At 33.3% G+C, this 20,213-nt stretch overlaps 2 protein-coding genes and 1 non-coding gene across 3 annotated transcripts; all 3 read left to right on the forward strand.

Moving 5' to 3' along the window:
* The first annotated feature begins 3,278 nt into the window (after positions 1–3,278).
* Positions 3,279–3,892, forward strand: LOC112030167 (uncharacterized). Its single transcript, XR_010632428.1, has 3 exons — positions 3,279–3,420; positions 3,594–3,734; positions 3,835–3,892. It is a non-coding gene; the product is annotated as an uncharacterized LOC112030167 (transcript).
* A 1,495-nt stretch (positions 3,893–5,387) lies between these two features.
* Positions 5,388–9,944, forward strand: LOC111989141 (exocyst complex component EXO70H1). Its single transcript, XM_024020930.2, has 2 exons — positions 5,388–6,395; positions 8,662–9,944. The coding sequence occupies exons 1-2, from the start codon at positions 5,637–5,639 to the stop codon at positions 9,790–9,792; spliced, it is 1,890 nt and encodes a 629-aa protein (XP_023876698.1). The 5' UTR covers positions 5,388–5,636; the 3' UTR covers positions 9,793–9,944.
* On the forward strand, positions 7,217–8,632 carry LOC136071084 (exocyst complex component EXO70H1-like). Its single transcript, XM_065781940.1, has 2 exons — positions 7,217–8,558; positions 8,608–8,632. The coding sequence occupies exons 1-2, from the start codon at positions 7,477–7,479 to the stop codon at positions 8,630–8,632; spliced, it is 1,107 nt and encodes a 368-aa protein (XP_065638012.1). The 5' UTR covers positions 7,217–7,476.
* Positions 9,945–20,213: the final 10,269 nt, after the last annotated feature.

Genomic DNA, 20,213 nt, shown 5'->3' on the forward strand with positions numbered 1-20,213 from the left:
TCTCAAACAACAACTCACGTTTTCTTTCTCCAAAAAAAAAAAAAAAAAGGCCTACTTTTTGACTTCTACTACAACTAAAAGTCTACTATTAACATTTTAAGAACAACTAATTTGTAAATTAAATTTATACATTTGAACTTCAACAAGTTTAAATTTCATTCAAAATAAAAAGCCAATTATAAAAAATTCTAAACTTAAATCCCCGACAACAACCCATGTTTTCTTTCTAAATAAATATTAAAAAAAAAAAAAACCCAACTTTTTGACTTTTACTCAAACTAAAAGCCTATTATCAAAATGTTAAGAACAACTAATTAGTAACTTATTTTTATATTATTTTTTATGATATATTTCCTTAAATGAAGGTATAATATTTAACAACTATTTAATTTAAATAAAGGCGAAAATTTAAAATCCACCCTTTAAATTTCATTTGAATTCATTTCAGTCCTCTAATTTTACTTTTGTTCAATTGAGTTCTTTATATTTCAAATTTTTTTCAATCAAGGCTTCCTATCCACTTCCATTAACTACTTGTCGTTAAGTGTCTACTTTTGAAATTTCAAAGACCAAAATAAAAATTAAATTATTTAAATTATTTTTTAAAAAAGAAGACAAAGAACAGATCTAGTTGATCTTCCTTAGCCCCACTCCAAACCCAAACTCTATTCATCAACTCCCTCACTCCCCCCCTCCCCCCCCCCCCCCCCCCTCCCCTCCCTCCCCCACACAAACCTCTCATGGCATGAATTCAAAGAATCTACTTTACTTAACATCTGCAACTTTCAATCAATGATTTTCCAATGGCAAAAATATTCAATTACTCAGGCTTTCAATGAAAGCACAGTTTAGATTCACATAGATCCTATAGCCTTGGTAGTGTCCTTAAAAAAGTCAATAGCAGGCAATTCCTCCATAGGAGAAATAATAGAATCTTACATTCGTTGGTTGACAACTAGAACAAGAAGCTTATTCCAATGACCAAAACTTCAAAATAAGAAAAATACATACAACAACATACTAATCTTAAATATGTTCATTGGTCAAAACTACCACACACACACACAAACCATCAAATTCCAGTTGCAAAATTCAAAAGAAAAGAGAGGGGGGAGGGAGGGAGGCTAATGAGTATGAGGAGTTCAAAGTGTTGGTTGCCAACTCCTTGGTCTAGTTTGTGGGGCAATGTGGGGGTTGAGGACTAAGATTTTAGCATAAAGTGGGGTTGAGGAAGAGGTGGAGATAGAAGAGAATGGAGGTGAAGGTAAAGAAGAATGACATTTCTTGGTTTGAGTTACCAATTATGTTTCTTCATTACGTAAATTTGTGAAACCATATATGTTTTTATTTTAGATTTGAAAAAATAAAATAAAAACTAGACACTTTAACAGCGAGAACTTAACAGAATTGGACAGAAGCCTTAATTGAACATATTTTAAAATTTAAAGAACTCAATTCAACGGAAGTAAAGTTAAAGGATTGAAATGAATTCATGTGAAACTTAAAGGATGGGTTTTACAATTTTGCCTTAAAAATAAAACTAAAAGTCTATCATCAAATATTTTTAAACTTAAATCTCACACAACTCTTTTTTTTTTTTTTTTCCGCAAGTTGCATCTTTTTAAATTAATATTTTATTAGGATATTAAACTACAAGACTCTTGACTAAGGAATAAAATATAACAATAATTTAGATAAAAGTTTATCATCTAAGTTTTAGTAATTTAAATTCTACTCTAACTAATAGTTAATTATCAAAATTTTCATACATACATACATACATATATATACATATATACATAAATAGAGCCATGAATTTTCAATATAATTTCTCTTAACCAATAAAATCATCTCTATAATTAAATCACACACAATACACCTCACGTTGTTGTATTTTTTTTTTTTTTTCAAGATGCAACTTACGCTTATATTTTAATCTAATAAATTCATCTTACTTGTTGTTCTTTGCTTTTGAATTAGTGTGCATGATAAGAAGCAAAACAATGGACACCATTTAAGTTTTTGGTTCTCTTATGTAAGTTTTTGTTTTTGTTTATATATATATATATATATATTCTCAAATTTTGAGCTCTTTTGTGTATGTTTTGATTTTGGGCTTTGGTTATTGTTTTTAATTTGTGAGTGTGCTAATTTTTTAATTATACTATCACTAGGAAAAAATCGGTATTGAGGAACTTATTATTATTATTATTCTTTGTGTTTATTAGGGCATAAATTAAACACAATCCAAATTAGAATTATCAAACTCATATCACATCTCATATTAAGAAATTAACACAAAGCTCAAAGATAATTTAAAAATAGATAATAGTGTATAATCTAAACTCTAAACTCTATTAATCTCTAAAGTTATACTTTTCANTACATTTGCAATAGAAATTGAAATTATATTAACTCCTATTTATTCATTATCTATGTTACACCAATGAATACAAGTTTTTCAATGAAACTTTTATGTATCAAGAGACCCCCTCATTCCATCTCAGGCTGAATTCCAATTCATCCAGTCAAATTTCGGTTTGCTTCTAAATTAAATAAAAAAACTTAAAAAACTAAATCTATTTTAATTGTATTTAATTCTTGTTATTTCATTAATAATAATAATTAAATATGAGTATTTAGTATGTATTTATGTTTATATATATTGACGATAATTTTGAAATAATAAGCTGGAATTAATTGGTATTGAAATATTCCGTTTTCATAGAAAAACTGGAACAGACATTGAAACGAAATTCACAACATTGCTATTATAAGAAATGAAGCCAAAAGAAAGAAAGGGAATATGAGAAATAATGATCTGGGTGAGAGTAAAAAAAGGAGTGACGATATCAGCTCTAGCCTGCTTCCTTTGCAATTGCGTGCTTCTAGGCAGCTTGCCTGCTATCTTTAGCTCAAAGTCCAGCTTGACCAAATTGTGCATAATTGCATACATAAGCTCCATTCAAGGCTTTCACCTTTGAAGTTATTATTTTACAAATTCGATCAAGGCCATTATCTTCACGGGTGTCTTTAGAGCAATGATTAATAATCTATTTTAAGAAAATTTTGACCAAACTTTTAGGGGAAATGAAAAAAACTGTTAAAATATTAATTATATTTTTTTCTTTTCTCATAAATTGTTTTAAATGAATTATTAACTATTACCTTAAGAGCATCCATTAGCATTTTTTATTCTTTAATTATATAAAACCAATATGTCCCCAACATCAACAGGTGTCCAACACATGCAACTGAGCATGTGACTTCATCAACACCTGCACTTACAGCTAGCTTCCCATTTCACACACAAACTGCATCATCTGCAATGAAGCTAGAGAAAGAAAAATACGATTCTCAAAGATGTCCCTAAATGGTGATGTTTCCTAGGAAGAAAGAAAAGCATTGACCTTTAACTAGGTATTGCTAATATTTTGACTTTTTTGTTACATCATTTCAATGCTCAAAGAGAGAGTCACTATTCACACAACGCTAGTACTGTCCACAAACTTCCATCTGCCTCCATTTATTATGTCCTTCTTAATTTTTCCATAACTCTCTTACTCACTCTTATATATTGAGTTCGATGTTAGGACTGAAAGTAACTGAGTACAACAAAAATGGCAAGGTGCTTCGCTTCCTTATTCTTGGTTTTACTACTTCTATCGAGTGCAAGAGCTAGACCACTCTCATTCACAACAACCACTAGGCCTGAATCTAACCTGCATATACCAGTAAGTATTTATTAATTTCTGGCTTAAATAAGAAATGTTGTTGGCTTCAATGGTTGCCTTTTATATTGCATGTATTTATAATTCATATATTCTTTGTTAGGAGGAATCAAGCATTGTTGATGGTAGCTGCAAGGGTATAGGAAGTGAAGAGTGTTTGACAGTGCCGGCTCAAGGCATAGGCAAGTTGGGCCTAGGCCTAAGGCCCCACCAAAAAATAAATTTTTCCTTAAGAAAAAAAGCCCCACTTTTCATAGTTAAAGGCCCAAATTTTTATAAAATTATATATATATTTTCTAAAGGTTGTACATTTTTTTGGAGGAGCAATTCATGGAGAGACTGTCATCTCTACATTAAATGCCCACAACTAACATTCTGGTCGCATTAATGAGGAAATGACCCCTGAACAGAGTTGTCTAGGTTGTTGTAGCTCATAGAAAGCTGAGGAAGGTGGCTGATGGAACAAGCACTCAAGTAGTAACCTGCATGATCAACAGATGGAGGGCCAAGATCAACGAAAATGGAGTATATAACGGAAGAAATCCCCCAGAGTTGTGGGGGGGGGGGGGGGGAGAAAAAAAGGAGAAGCATAAAACGCTGTAGCAATTCGTCTCATCTTGAAAACCTTTGTAACCAGGCATTGAGAAAATAATAAGAACTACAAACTACTCTGAAGATTGCCAAGGATGAAATTTTACGCTTTGAATTTATTTCCTTGTTATCTAATCCACCCGAAACCATGTTTAGTTGTTGTAATCCTTATTAAGGCATAATTCTTGAACTCTTTCTCTACAAATTCATTGGATTGGGTTAGTTGAGCTTGAGTCCACTCATCTAGTAAAAATAGTGCTCAAAGTCAATCCCTACAATATATATATATATATAACTTCATATTTTATTAGGAATTGTTGCTATTGAAATATAATTGACAATCATGATTAATGCAATTTTTTTTTTTTCAATTTTCAATAAGTAAAAATGATTGTTAGATAAAACTTGTATAAACTTAAGCAACTTATTTGATTTTATAAATAAATTTAAACTTAGGGCTTGATGGATCCATTATTAGTTCCAATTTTCAACCTCTCTTGTGAAAAAAAAAAAGAAAAAAAAAGTTACAACCTCTCTTGAGTCTTGTGATATATGAAACTTCGAGTTTGATTCTTTCTTCCGCCACCCCCTATTCATTAATGTCTACAACATGTAGAAAAGAAGAAAGAAAAGAAAAGAAATAAGTGAAGGAAGATGTTACTAATTACTAATATGAAAAATTGACCAACAAAATTCACCCACTTCCTTGCAGCATCTTCTTCCCTTTTGACTTAAGCCATCATTTCTTTGTAAAACCACAAAACATTTATGATCGATCACATCTCACTCATTTTGTCAAATACTAGAAATAACTCCCTGCAAAAAAGGCAACTCACACGGCAACTTGGCGAAAACAAACGGGGAAAAAAAGGCAACAACCGCGTGTAGTCTATCACTATTAGTAGTCATACATATACACACTATAACCGACAGCACAGCGTCAACTGTTTCGTTTCACGCAGTTTCCACCGGACCCACTTCCTAACTCCCTCCACTCCACGTCACCCTCTCTCTCTCTCTCTCTCTCAGAGTCAATCTATAAATACCCCCCACCACTCACCACGATTCTCCATCAAAAACCAAAACAAATCATTTCAACTTATTCACACTAGCGCTCTCTCTCTCTCTCTCTCTCTCTCTCTCTCTCTCGGTCAATCTATAAATACCCCCCACCACTCACCACGATTCTCCATCAAAAACCAAAACAAATCATTTCAACTTCTTCACACTAGCGCTCTCTCTCTCTCTCTCTCTCATTCTGCAACAACAACAAAACAAGGAAAGAAAAACAAAAAGCTTTTGTGATATTTGTTAATGCCAAGTAAAGGAATGAGGAACGTGTTTTTCAAATCACCTTCACCTTCACCTTCTAGAACAGCGATGATTCCACCAGCTTCACCTAGCCGCACTTTCTCTGAGTCTCTAATGGACGAGAACATTGAGATTGCTGAGTCTCTTATTACCAAATGGGACTCTACTAACGTTTCTTCCTTTGCAAACGTCACCTCGCTTTTCCACGCCGATCCTCACGAGGCTAAACAGTATTTGAACTCTGTTAGAGACTTACAGGCCGCTATGCAGCACTTGGTTACCGAGAACTCCAGCTCTGAAAAGATTGTCGCGGCTCAGAATTTGATGCAACTTGCCATGAAGAGGTTGGAGAAGGAGTTCTATCAGATTTTGTCTGTGAATAGGGCTAACTTGGACCCTGAATCGGTTTCGGCTCGCTCGTCGATATCTTCGGCGGCGAGGTCGAGCACTTCGGACTTTGAGGAAAGCGCTGAGTCGGAGGAGGACGAGTTCCGATTCTGGACTGAGTTGGATGACTCGCACTCTGATGTGGAGCGAGTTTCGATGATCCCGATGGCGGATTTGAAAGCCATTGCGGATTGTATGATATCGTCTGGTTATGGAAGAGAGTGCGTCAAGATTTACAAGATAATTCGTAAATCGATTGTCGATGAGTCGCTGTATCATCTAGGCGTTGAGAGGCAGATTAGTCTCTCACACTTGCAAAAGATGGATTGGGAAATGGTGGAGTTGAAAATCAAAACCTGGTTGAACGCAGTGAAGGTCGCCGTGANTCATCTAGTAAAAATAGTGCTCAAAGTCAATCCCTACAATATATATATATATATATAACTTCATATTTTATTAGGAATTGTTGCTATTGAAATATAATTGACAATCATGATTAATGCAATTTTTTTTTTTCAATTTTCAATAAGTAAAAATGATTGTTAGATAAAACTTGTATAAACTTAAGCAACTTATTTGATTTTATAAATAAATTTAAACTTAGGGCTTGATGGATCCATTATTAGTTCCAATTTTCAACCTCTCTTGTGAAAAAAAAAAAGAAAAAAAAAGTTACAACCTCTCTTGAGTCTTGTGATATATGAAACTTCGAGTTTGATTCTTTCTTCCGCCACCCCCTATTCATTAATGTCTACAACATGTAGAAAAGAAGAAAGAAAAGAAAAGAAATAAGTGAAGGAAGATGTTACTAATTACTAATATGAAAAATTGACCAACAAAATTCACCCACTTCCTTCCAGCATCTTCTTCCCTTTTGACTTAAGCCATCATTTCTTTGTAAAACCACAAAACATTTATGATCGATCACATCTCACTCATTTTGTCAAATACTAGAAATAACTCCCTGCAAAAAAGGCAACTCACACGGCAACTTGGCGAAAACAAACGGGGAAAAAAAGGCAACAACCGCGTGTAGTCTATCACTATTAGTAGTCATACATATACACACTATAACCGACAGCACAGCGTCAACTGTTTCGTTTCACGCAGTTTCCACCGGACCCACTTCCTAACTCCCTCCACTCCACGTCACCCTCTCTCTCTCTCTCTCTCTCAGAGTCAATCTATAAATACCCCCCACCACTCACCACGATTCTCCATCAAAAACCAAAACAAATCATTTCAACTTATTCACACTAGCGCTCTCTCTCTCTCTCTCTCTCTCTCTCTCGGTCAATCTATAAATACCCCCCACCACTCACCACGATTCTCCATCAAAAACCAAAACAAATCATTTCAACTTCTTCACACTAGCGCTCTCTCTCTCTCTCTCTCTCATTCTGCAACAACAACAAAACAAGGAAAGAAAAACAAAAAGCTTTTGTGATATTTGTTAATGCCAAGTAAAGGAATGAGGAACGTGTTTTTCAAATCACCTTCACCTTCACCTTCTAGAACAGCGATGATTCCACCAGCTTCACCTAGCCGCACTTTCTCTGAGTCTCTAATGGACGAGAACATTGAGATTGCTGAGTCTCTTATTACCAAATGGGACTCTACTAACGTTTCTTCCTTTGCAAACGTCACCTCGCTTTTCCACGCCGATCCTCACGAGGCTAAACAGTATTTGAACTCTGTTAGAGACTTACAGGCCGCTATGCAGCACTTGGTTACCGAGAACTCCAGCTCTGAAAAGATTGTCGCGGCTCAGAATTTGATGCAACTTGCCATGAAGAGGTTGGAGAAGGAGTTCTATCAGATTTTGTCTGTGAATAGGGCTAACTTGGACCCTGAATCGGTTTCGGCTCGCTCGTCGATATCTTCGGCGGCGAGGTCGAGCACTTCGGACTTTGAGGAAAGCGCTGAGTCGGAGGAGGACGAGTTCCGATTCTGGACTGAGTTGGATGACTCGCACTCTGATGTGGAGCGAGTTTCGATGATCCCGATGGCGGATTTGAAAGCCATTGCGGATTGTATGATATCGTCTGGTTATGGAAGAGAGTGCGTCAAGATTTACAAGATAATTCGTAAATCGATTGTCGATGAGTCGCTGTATCATCTAGGCGTTGAGAGGCAGATTAGTCTCTCACACTTGCAAAAGATGGATTGGGAAATGGTGGAGTTGAAAATCAAAACCTGGTTGAACGCAGTGAAGGTCGCCGTGAAAACACTCTTTTACGGCGAAAGAATTCTCTGTGACCACGTGTTCTCAGCCTCAGATTCTATCAGAGAGTCTTGCTTCTCTGAGATTTCCAAAGAGGCCGCAATAAGCCTGTTTGGATTCCCGGAAACCGTGGCAAAGTGCAAGAAAACGCCGGAGAAAATGTTTCGCACATTGGACCTATACGAAGCAATATCAGACCTCTTGCCTGATATCCAATCCATCTTCTCGTACGAGTCAACCTTCACCGTCCGATCACAGGCCATTAATTCCTTGATCAAACTCCGCGATGCAAAATCGATTGTCGATGAGTCGCTGTATCATCTAGGCGTTGAGAGGCAGATTAGTCTCTCACACTTGCAAAAGATGGATTGGGAAATGGTGGAGTTGAAAATCAAAACCTGGTTGAACGCAGTGAAGGTCGCCGTGAAAACACTCTTTTACGGCGAAAGAATTCTCTGTGACCACGTGTTCTCAGCCTCAGATTCTATCAGAGAGTCTTGCTTCTCTGAGATTTCCAAAGAGGCCGCAATAAGCCTGTTTGGATTCCCGGAAACCGTGGCAAAGTGCAAGAAAACGCCGGAGAAAATGTTTCGCACATTGGACCTATACGAAGCAATATCAGACCTCTTGCCTGATATCCAATCCATCTTCTCGTACGAGTCAACCTTCACCGTCCGATCACAGGCCATTAATTCCTTGATCAAACTCCGCGATGCGGTGCGTACAATGTTAATGGATTTCGAAACGGCCATTCAAAAAGACCCGTCAAAAGCTACAGTCCCAGGCGGTGGGGTCCACCCATTAGCACGTTATGTGATGAACTACATCTCTTTCCTCACCGATTACAGTGGCGCACTCGCCGATATAGTGGCCGACTGGCCTTTAAATCTACAAACGCCGTTACCAGAATCATATTTCGGTAGCCCAAGGGAGGTCGGCGATAGCCCAGTTTCCGTACGATTTGCGTGGCTAGTCTTGGTTTTACTCTGCAAACTCGACGGCAAAGCCGAGCTATACAAGGACGTGGCACTCTCGTACTTGTTCTTAGCCAATAATCTCCAATACGTCGTCGCTAAGATCCGCAGTTCGAATTTGAAGATTTATCTTGGTGATGATTGGGTGAATAAGCATGAGTTGAAGGTGAAACAGTACGCTTCGAATTACGAGAGAATGGGATGGAGCAAAGTGATATCTTCGTTGCCGGAAGATCCAACGGCTGAGATTTCGCCGGACCAAGCCAGGAACTGTTATAAGAAATTCGGGGCGGCGTTTGAAGAGGCTTGTAAGAAACAGAGTTCGTGGGTCGTGCCCAACCCGAAATTGAGAGACGAGATTAAAGTTTCGGTGGCGAGAAAGCTTGGTGCGGCGTACGGGAATTTCTATGAGAAGAATCGGGGCGGGACGGGGTCATTTGTCAAATTTGCCCCTGATGATTTGGGGAATTACTTGTCGGATTTGTTCCATGGGAATGGGAGTACAGGGAGTATTTCGTCGTCTTCTTCTTCTTCTACATCTTCGTCACATTCGCGTGGCCGACGTGGACATTGAGATTTTTTTTTTTTTTTGGCCGGTTGTTCTTGCCGGCCTTAGAAGTTTTTGAGACTTGTGTGTTTTGTACCAAACAAGAATACGGACAAAGTAGCGCGTAAATAATAATTGACAGATGTATAGAGAACGATACATGCATTAATGTTTGGATATTTTTCAAGGGTGTCTACACTTTACAGGGCCCACACGTACACGCATTAATGTTTTAATTGATAAAATTTGGCAGAGTTTCTCACAAATTTTAGCTATGTTCAGATTCACTCAAGTGCTGGTACCCTTTATTCATTTTTCGCCTGAAATTTTAGAGAGAGAATCTTTGGATAAAGAATGGCGATTGTGATTATTTTTTGCTTATGACACAGAAGGAGGAGTCAGCAAGTAAAAATTTTGTAAATAGAGTAATATGCATGCATAGAGTCTTATATTTTCTATTTGTTCTTCAATTAATTTCATGGTTTTGAAACCTGGACCGGATCGTACGGTCCAACTGGGTTAACTGGAAACCGTTCACTAAAACAGTTCTTTTAACTTGAAAAACCGACATATATGAAAAATTGAATGAACCGTGTGAACTGCAGTTCAACCTCACGGGTTGAAAACCATGGACGGTTCTCACGGTTCTCGCAGGTTCACTTGATTCAGGTTGGTTTTGATTGTTGTACTAATGGTGATTAGTTACTTGGTTTTGATTGTTGTGCTGGTGGTGGCTGTTGTGAAGAATTGGTGTTTGTGGCTGAGTTTTGGTGGAAGGTGGGTTGCATGGGAGAGAGGAAAGAGAGATAGAAGAGAAGAGAGAGAAACAATTTTTTTTTTTTTAAGTTTGAAGTTAACCTTATTCTAAGTTTGAAGTTTCCCAATAAATCACCACCGCACACCTTTGATATGGTAGTCACTCTACAGGTATAAGTGTCTGTGGGGTATAGAGGGTAAAAGCTGGAGTTCAAGATTTTAAGAAAGAGTTTCACACACACATACACTTAAATTAGGCTAGAGTAAAAATTCTATCTTGTATAAAAAAAAAATAAAAGTTTCCCAATAAATCCAAATAAATACTCCTATTCAAGATTTTATTGACTTTGTTAGTAAATGCCATGCTATTAGGAGACATCGTAAAAGTGCAATCCAAATTTCCCTGTGTTTGGGTTGAATAATTTTTCTTATATAGAATAAGTTGAATAAAATTATAATTATAGCTAAAAAAAATCTATAGTATATATAAATAAAATCCAAGATGTTAACTCTTCATAATATGACACATAAAATTTAGAGACCTCACAGATATACAAGTAGGATCGTGCTAAAAAACAAACTTAAACATAGTTATTCTAATTTACTGTATCTAACTTTTTCTCAAAAAAAAGTTACTGTATCTAACCAAATAAACGAAGCAAGCTAACAAATGGCCAAATACATAAGGCTTATTAATAGATTGTAATAATGAGCCTCTAAACCTAGCTACCTTAATCCTTTAGTTATTTTTTTGTAAGGGGTGGGTCTGTGAGTTATACAAGGAACTGAAGTAAGTATCCCTCTTCTATTTTACAATACCATTAGAGAATATCTTTTCCTCTAACAAAATTCAATCACAACAACTCCATTGTGAGATGATAAAAGATTTTCCCATCTCGACCTAATTGTAAAAACTAGTTAAATTGCTTTTATTATTCCTCTCCTAGCCAGAATCAACAACAACATCAAAAAATAGTCCAGCTCATGTAGTTACTTTTTTTAATTAGATGAGGAAAATTGATAATGAATTGAAATGTTACCAAATTTGCTTTTACTTCCACCATCGACATGTGAATGTCGTCGATTCCCTGATAAAAAATGCTAAGGTTGACACTTGGTGTCGCGTACACATGGTGTCATTGTCAGATATCTGAACAACCTTGAATATTTGAGAAAAAACAGAACTGGATTGAACCAGCTGGCCTGTTGATTTGCAGGGAATTTGCTTATTGAGAAGGAAATTCAACGATCTCGACTCAAATGTTTTCTGATTTTTTAACCCTACACGTACGGGTTCACATATTCAGGTCAATCTCTTTCAGTTTTTGTAATCTTGTGTAGAGAACAGTGTGGGTCCATTAGGTCGAATTGTCACTACAATACGCGGTTCTCCTTCATAAGCATACACCCATCCACAAACTAAGATCCATTGATTTGATTATTTTCCAACCATCTAGATTCTAGGGGACTAGAATCTTTTATTTTTAAGATTCTTAATATATATGTTGGAACTTGCAAGGACGATGAAGCACCACATAAATTAAAGTGGTATTTTAGATAATGATTCAAGTATTTAATTATGTTTTTTTTTTTTCCTGAATAAGTACTTAATTATGGTGGGTCTCAATTAAATCATCTATAAAAAAAATTGTATAATAAGGGATTGAGTTTAAATCCCGTTTACACAAAAAATAACTTATTTGTATGATTGTATCTTGAAATATTAGTAAAAAGTAATTATCATGTAGGTTTCAACTCTTCTCATTTCTCTCTCTCATTTAAAAAAAAAAAAAAAATTCTTATCATATTAAAAAGAATTTGAAAAAAAAAAAATCAAATAAGAGAGTTACTTTATACCTAATTATGGTGAACCACCTCAAGTTTAAAATAGTGGACCTGGCACTGTTATTTGAGTTTGTATTATTTAAAAAAAAAAAAAAAATAATTTGAGTTTGTGTTAAGGACAATTTAACTCTAAATTGGTTTGGAGTTATCTTTTTCAATTCATTATGTACCAATTTATAAGATTATCTATCAGTATTTTTTTTATATAAGAATCTATATATAATTATTATTTAAATAAGTCATATGATGTTAAAAAAAATTATAACTAAAACTATATATGATGATCTGTTTGATTGTTACATCATGTTTGGTAGTAAAATAGCTTCAAATTAATTTGGAGCCATTTATGCTCGTAGCAACTTGGAACAAAAAAATGCTCATTAAGCTGTCCTTGTTATGTGGGTTATAGAAAGTTCACCTCTTTGGGCTTCTTGTTAATCCCAAAAAGGATAAATAATAGTGTGAAATCAATTATTGTAAAATGTCATGGTTGACGGCCGTAAAATGTAGCCAGATACCAAGATATCCACAAAGAAAAAAAAATGTTAAAAACATAAACTATTTTATAAATTGTTAATATGGTGAGAGCCTATTGATAAATAAAAAGAAAATATTAAAGTTATAAACTATTTTACAAATTACTGATGTAGTAAATCGTTATTGTTAAGTAAAATATATGATATTAGTGGTGAGTCAAGATGAAAACTAATAAAAATTTGCTACTTTAAAATATTATAAAATAATTTGTGACTGTAATATTACTCAAAAAGTAGTAGCCCAAATGAAAATTAATAAGAATTTGCCAAATTAGTTTGAAAAAATATTGTAAAATATTCAGTGTGACTACTGTAGCATTACAACAAATTAAGGGCTGGGAAATAGCTTGATGTGCCTAATCCTAACCATGATTACCGGATGAAGGTTCAAGGAAAATGACACTTGTTTATTCAGTAGACGCCACAATAGATTTCCTTATTAATTTGGCCGGCTTCTAGAATTTAGTAGAACTTCAGATAAGCAGAACTCTGCGATATTTCATATTTCTAAACTTTTCAATTTCTTTTAAGGTGAAATTAATAATGAGCAATTTATAAGTCCATAACCTATATTCTTCTGCTTTCTATGTATGATATTTATAATTTCTTGGTTCACGTTTCAATTTCATGTAAAAAGGTAGAATTAAACAATCTATGGGCTACTATAATAATTATCACACTGTAATTTGGACCTATGTACATGTATATAAGAAATTTTTTTAAAGCATTAGACCGCCTTTAAATATTGAGCTTTAAATTCTCAATATATATATATATAGCATTTAAATTTTTTTATATATGATAATTTGTTTGCAAATATTAAAATTCTTGTTTTCTATATTCTTTAACTCACAATGGATTACACAAAATGAAATTCTATTGCGTACGTATCTCTTACATAATCAACAATTTATCAACAATTTAGCCAACACGCTCACGAAATTCTTTCACTTAAGTTCAACACTTAAGATACTTTTTCTCATTGTAGGAAATTTTAGGTGAGTTTGGATTAAACTTGTATTTTAGTTTATATACTGTTTATGCATATAAATATATGTGTGTATATATATATATATATATATATTTTTTTTTTTTTTAAGGCTTGTTTTTTTAGAGTATAATTTATACATTTGTTTATTTTCAACAAATAAGCAAATAATTTGTTGGCAAAAAAACTAATCTAAACATACGACTACTAGAACAATTTGTAGGGTCTACATACAAAGGAGTGGATGGCAGCAAAAAGCTTTATTCCAATAGTTTCAGAAATAGACCAAACAAAAAGCTTATGGGTCCATTAGCTAGACGTCATTCATGATATCATGAAGATATTCTTGATTCCTCGTTGGTTCTGAGTGGTGTTTTCGGCCACTAGCAATATTGAAACATATATCAATATGTAGATCGAGGTTAGGTCTTTATCAGAATTTAGAAACATGCACCACCTTCTAGCAAAATTTGACTCTCAGTATAACCTTGTTTACGAATATTGCACGCAGGATACTATTTATTACCCAATGTTTTTAGTTTCTAATTAATGGAACAAATGTGAAGTGATCAATGCACAGTTTCTTTGACTTAATTACTTCTGCTGAATTAATCAATCTGCTACATGCAGATCGACCTATCTGACATAGCGTACTCGTAATAAATAAAACTTACGAGTTACGACCAAGTTGTATATTATTACTTTTAATTTTAACCAGTTTGAAGTTTGAACTATGTCCTTGACATTTTCTTACAAACTTTTCAACCCCTTGTTTCAAATTTTGTAGAGAAATTCAACCTAGCTAGTTTTGTCATGTTCGAGAGAGAGAGAGAGAGTGATTTCTAGCTCCTAGAAAAACAAAAACAAAAACAAAGACTGAAAAATTTAGACGCGGTTGTATTTTTCATTCTCAACCTGAAAAAGAAGGGTTCAAAATGGAATGAGAAGGTTCAATGTTATGTGTCTAAATTAACCATAGAATGAGAGAAAACCACTCAGTGTGCAGCTGGTGTCCGTTAGATCAGGGTTTCAATTAGGGCAACCATCCTACTTATTTTATACTTATTAGAATATTAATTCGCGTCATTGGCCGAGCTATGTAGAGGTGAGCAATTTCAAGCTTGAAGTTGTAAAACTAATACTCAAACTTAATCGATCATAGAGAACTTCCTCGATGATTACAAGGGAACTCAACATTAATTTTACTAATCAATATTGTGTTTACATTTTAAGTAAACTCTTTACTGGATACAACTTTTAGTCAACCATAACACGGTTGATTTGATTATGCCGCACACTGTCACTACCATACAAAGGAAANTCTTGGAAGCTATTGAGGCATTGCCATACCATGAATTCTTCATCCAAGATCGTTGAAGACTTAGGCTCCGAGAATTTAGGAAGCAGTTAGACACGTGGAGAAGTTTGTTAGACACGTGGAGAAAATCTGGTGATTTGAGTAACTGCTTTTGGCGCCAAATTCAAATAGTTTGTTATGATCAATGTGTATATAAACAGAGCATAGTGTATTTTATTATTCACTTCTTCCATTTCTTGTAATCTCTCCTCTTCTTCAATCAATGAAATTCTCTCAGTTTTATTTAGAATTCTCTCAATTTTTTACAGAATATATATAAACAACTAAATCGTAGACTACTAGTACAAGTAAGAATGGGTTTGTACCTATTACATTGGGCTCGTATGTCTAATATATCTTTAACAATGTTGAGAAAAAATTAGTATAAACAATTATAAGAAATATAACATGATTTTGACTTGTGTTAGGAGCAGTTCACTTATGTGACAAGTCTTTATAACACAATGTATCTATAAATTCTCCTAATTATTTTATTTATTGATATTCACAAAGCTTTATAAACTTCCAATATATATGTGAGAATTCTTAAAATCCAAACAGACATCACAATCTACACAATTGTTGATATGTTTTAGACGCACAATAAAGAAAGCTCTTGAAACCTTACATGTAAAATAGTGGTGCTCAATTTTTTTTGTATAATTAGCTTGAAAATGACTATTATGTGAAAGGAACCGGGAGTGTCGATCTCTTTTTCAAAGTTAGCTATGATTGAAAGGAAGAGGAAGAAGAAAATAATTGGTTCCTAATTTCCACATTCTAATTCCGTTTCTGAAAATGTAGTATTATGAAGTATGAACTCCCCAGGCCAAACAGCGTCAGTTGTCAAGTCAAAGATAATAAACATCATGTATTATGGTTAGGCAAGTACATAGTAGTAGAAACCATGACATATCAGACTATCGAATATTGCTTGGCAAATAGAGAGATTCAATTCTATTACATATCTCTTATATAATCAACACTCAACAGTACTACACCCACGAAGTTCCCCTTTTAGGAAATTTGTGGAGTGTTTGGATTAAACATTTTCTTCCTTTTTTTTGAGTTTATTTTTTTATACGTAGTTTTTTAAAGCTTTTTTTTAATAAATTATAAAATCCTAAAGAAAATAAAAACTTCATATTATAATGTCAAAGAAGAAAAATAACATTTCTCAAACAATAAATTTTAGGTGACATTTAAAATTCAAATCATAATACAAACTAAATTGTAACTAAAAGGAGTTTAAATAGTAACTTCTCATATTCTCCACTTTTTAGTTTTTGCTCTAAAAGAACTACTTATAGCTAGGGGCCAGAAGGGGCAATTGTTCCCCTACTCCACCAAAAATCCCTTGTGTACTTATATGTGATGAAAAGTTACTTAAAAATTTTAACTTGTAATGGAAAAAAAATTACTTAGGTATTTTGCCTCACTGACTTAGGAAAAAAAATCCCCATTTTAGAAACCAAAATCTTACACTGAGAGAGAGAGAGACTCTTGAGAATATAAAATGCAACTAAAATCATAACTTTAAGTCACATTTTACAATTTCAAAATGAAAAAAAATAGTGTAATTTAAATTATGTATGAGAAAATATATTATATTTTACATTTATATTATATTTTGAATGACAATTACATTAGTTTACAATTAGGGTATGTTTGGTACACTGAATGTGAATTACAACAGGAGTTGTAATCTTTATTACCTAGAATAAAATGTGTTGTAATGGAATAACTAAACATATTCATTATTTTGGTTGTGAGTTGTAACATTGGAATAAAACCTATGATATATTTTAGAAAATATCTCATTCATACAATTATATTTCTTAGAAAATAATATATTTTAAATTTTAGAGAGGTGAGTTATTTTTTGATGATTTTTTATTTCCATAATTGTTAGGTGGATATGGATAGTTTATTTATTTAGGAATATATTAATGTTAGAAATTATTACTTCTACTAAAGAATGGTTATTGCAACCCTTTTAGAGATGAATAGTTATTCTTCATTTTAAAGAATTGTTATTCATAAAGAATGACTATTCTCTGTAATAAAAAATAACCAAACTATTGAATAGTTAAACCATAGAAATAGTTGTTATATTACAGTACCTATTACAGTTTACCAAACGTACCCTTACTTATTTAGTTTGTAATTAATATCAATTAACATTTTTCAAATTAATTTTGCTTTTAATCTTTGCTTTCTCTAAATTAAACTCCGACTCCACCATTAATTGCAACTTCTCATACTTTTTTTTTAATTAAAAAAAAAAAGTTCAATAACCACAATGAGAGAAGAAAGATTTGAATTATGAATGTTTCTATTGAAAACATCAAAAAATTTCAGTTGGGTTACAATATTCTTTGCAGTTTTATATTTTTTATTTTTTATTTTTTGAGAAACACAATACTCTTCGCTGAGTACATATACTTTGTTCATGTGTATGTCTCCTGTGAAAGGACTGGGTCTTTTTACGAAACACTAACAAACAAATTTTTTTTTTTTTTTTTTTAACTAAATCAAATCCCTTGAGTTAATCCTAACTACCACTAGCTGGAATCCTAAGTAGTTTAGCCAACTCATCTCTTTCATCTACTTTTGTAATAAGTTAAGCGAACCCACTAACGTCAATTCGTAACTTAATTAATACCCTATTAAACAGCAAAAGCATCCGAGCAAGAACTGAAGAAACTAAGAAGGTCATCCATTCAGGGTCATGTCCGATACTTGAGCAATTGCAAGCTTGAAGTGGAAATTTAATGCTCAATCACATTGACTCTCTCGATGATGACAAGAAAAATCCACATTTAATTCAAACGTTATTATCAATGTGTTTACATTTTAGTAAACTCTTACAGGTTAACTACAGCTTTCAGTCAACCAAAACACCGTTGATTAAGCCGTACTTTGTCACCACCATACGCGGTGAAGGTGTCGTTAATTAGCCCAAGCACACAAAAGTACAAACTAAATTCTGGAGAAATTGATTCTCAAAAAATAAAATAAAAATTCGGAGAAATTATCTACTCATCCCTCGTTGTCAAAATTGGATTTTACGTAGAATCATGGGAGTAGGTAAAATCGTAAATCATATAATCGAATTGTGAATGTAAGATTCTAATTATTTGAGGAAAAAAAATCATATTAGTATATTAAATAATCACATAAATTATATTTTAACACTTTAACACATTAAAAACTGTAATAAAATTACATAATGTTGTTGACAATGAGCCATGTTAAGAGTTTATTGTCGGTTAAAAGCAATTCACCGTTACCAGATGTTCATATATGTAGGAGTTGGGGTCCACCTACTTTGGACGAGATCAAATAGTTAAGACTATGAGATAATAATCACAACTGAAATCAAATGAGTAAGGGTACATTTAGTACACTGAATGGAGATTACAATTATAATCTATTACTAGGAATAAAATGTGTTGTAATTAATAACTAAACTTATTTATTAGTTTGGTTGTGATTTATAACATTAGAATAAAACTTAGCATTTATTTTAGGAAATTTCTTATTCGTACAATTATATCTCCTTAAAATGTATTATCAGAAATTTGTTATTTTTAATTATTTTTTAATGTAATAATGAAAGTGTTTATGGATTATTAGTTTTATTATTGATTTATAGATGTAAAGTTTATTGTTAATTATATCTCTTAAATTGTTATTAATTTAGAAATATGTTTATTTTTATGATTTTTTTTTTTTATTAATTGTTAGATGTATATGGAAAGTTTGTTTATTTGGAAATATATTAAGTTTTGAAATTATTCATTTACTAAGGAATAGTAATACAACCTTTTAAAGATGAATATTATTTCTCATTTTGAAGAATAGTTATTCATAAAAATAATTATTCCTTGTAATAAAACATAACCAAACTAAATAATAATTAAACATAAAAATAACTATTACATTACAGCTAATTAAGTTTACTAAACATGCCCAAGTTAGGGGTGGCAATTCGTGTTGTGGGTCAAGTTAGTGTCACATCAAGCCATTAGTATTCGGCTATATGGATTTACTCGAACATGACCTGTTTAGTAAACATGTCGGGAATTCTCAACCCAAACACGATCTGTTTATTAAACAGGTCGACCCAACCTGACTCAACCCGAACGTTTAACTCATTTAATTAACAAGTCATGTAAAAGTCAATAAAATGACCTATTTAATAACTTATTTGATTAATACGTCATACCAAACTCTATAATTTTTATCAATTCCCATAATCTAAAATTAAAATACATTTACAACTATAAATATATTAATAAACATATAAAAAACCATTAATTAAGCAATAATATCAAAATAACTAATAATTTTATAAGCTAAATAGGTCAAACGGGTCAGATAGGTTCGCATGTTGAACACGAACACAACCTGTTTATTAGAAGGGTTAATTGTGTCAACCTGAATGTAACATAACCGTTTAGCCTCAACCCATAATTTGTTTATAAATGGGTTAGTCATATCGAGTTCACAGATTGTGTCAGATTTTGCCACCCCTAAGTAAGTTCATATTTGATAGGAAATCCATGAAACTTTGTCCCAGTAAGCCATCAACTATTAAGTCAAACCAGGCCATCACCTCCTAAGGAGTATCTCTAGCTATTACTTCTAACTAGAGCCATTACCTCAAAAGAATGTTGCGCGCACTTTGACAAATCGCTCACCTCATCATTTATTACACCACTGATAACCTCCCATTACATTAGATGTGATAAAACATGTCACTCTTTGAACTATCCAAGGTGAGTCACTTTGCAAAGCCCCCTAGATTGTGAGGGAGTATACCTTGTTTCAAGTGTATGCTTCCTCCCTCTCACAAACAAGGTGTATTTTCTCTTAGAATAAGGGTGATATCGATTTGGTGTGGTCAATCTTGGGCATTTTTTGCACTAAATCGAGATTGTCAGCTATTGCCAATTTTGGC

Source organism: Quercus suber, unplaced genomic scaffold (assembly GCF_002906115.3).
Source record: "Quercus suber isolate HL8 unplaced genomic scaffold, Cork oak 2.0 scaffold_15, whole genome shotgun sequence".
Lineage (NCBI taxonomy): Eukaryota > Viridiplantae > Streptophyta > Magnoliopsida > Fagales > Fagaceae > Quercus > Quercus suber.

Coding starts and splice junctions, on each gene's coding strand:
- LOC111989141 (XM_024020930.2), top strand. CDS start 5,637: ATGCCAAGTAAAGGAATGAGGAACGTGTTTTTCAAATCACCTTCACCT.
- LOC136071084 (XM_065781940.1), top strand. CDS start 7,477: ATGCCAAGTAAAGGAATGAGGAACGTGTTTTTCAAATCACCTTCACCT. Junction 8,559..8,607: donor TCGATTGTCGATGAGTCGCT/GTATCATCTAGG, acceptor CACTTGCAAAAG/ATGGATTGGGAAATGGTGGA.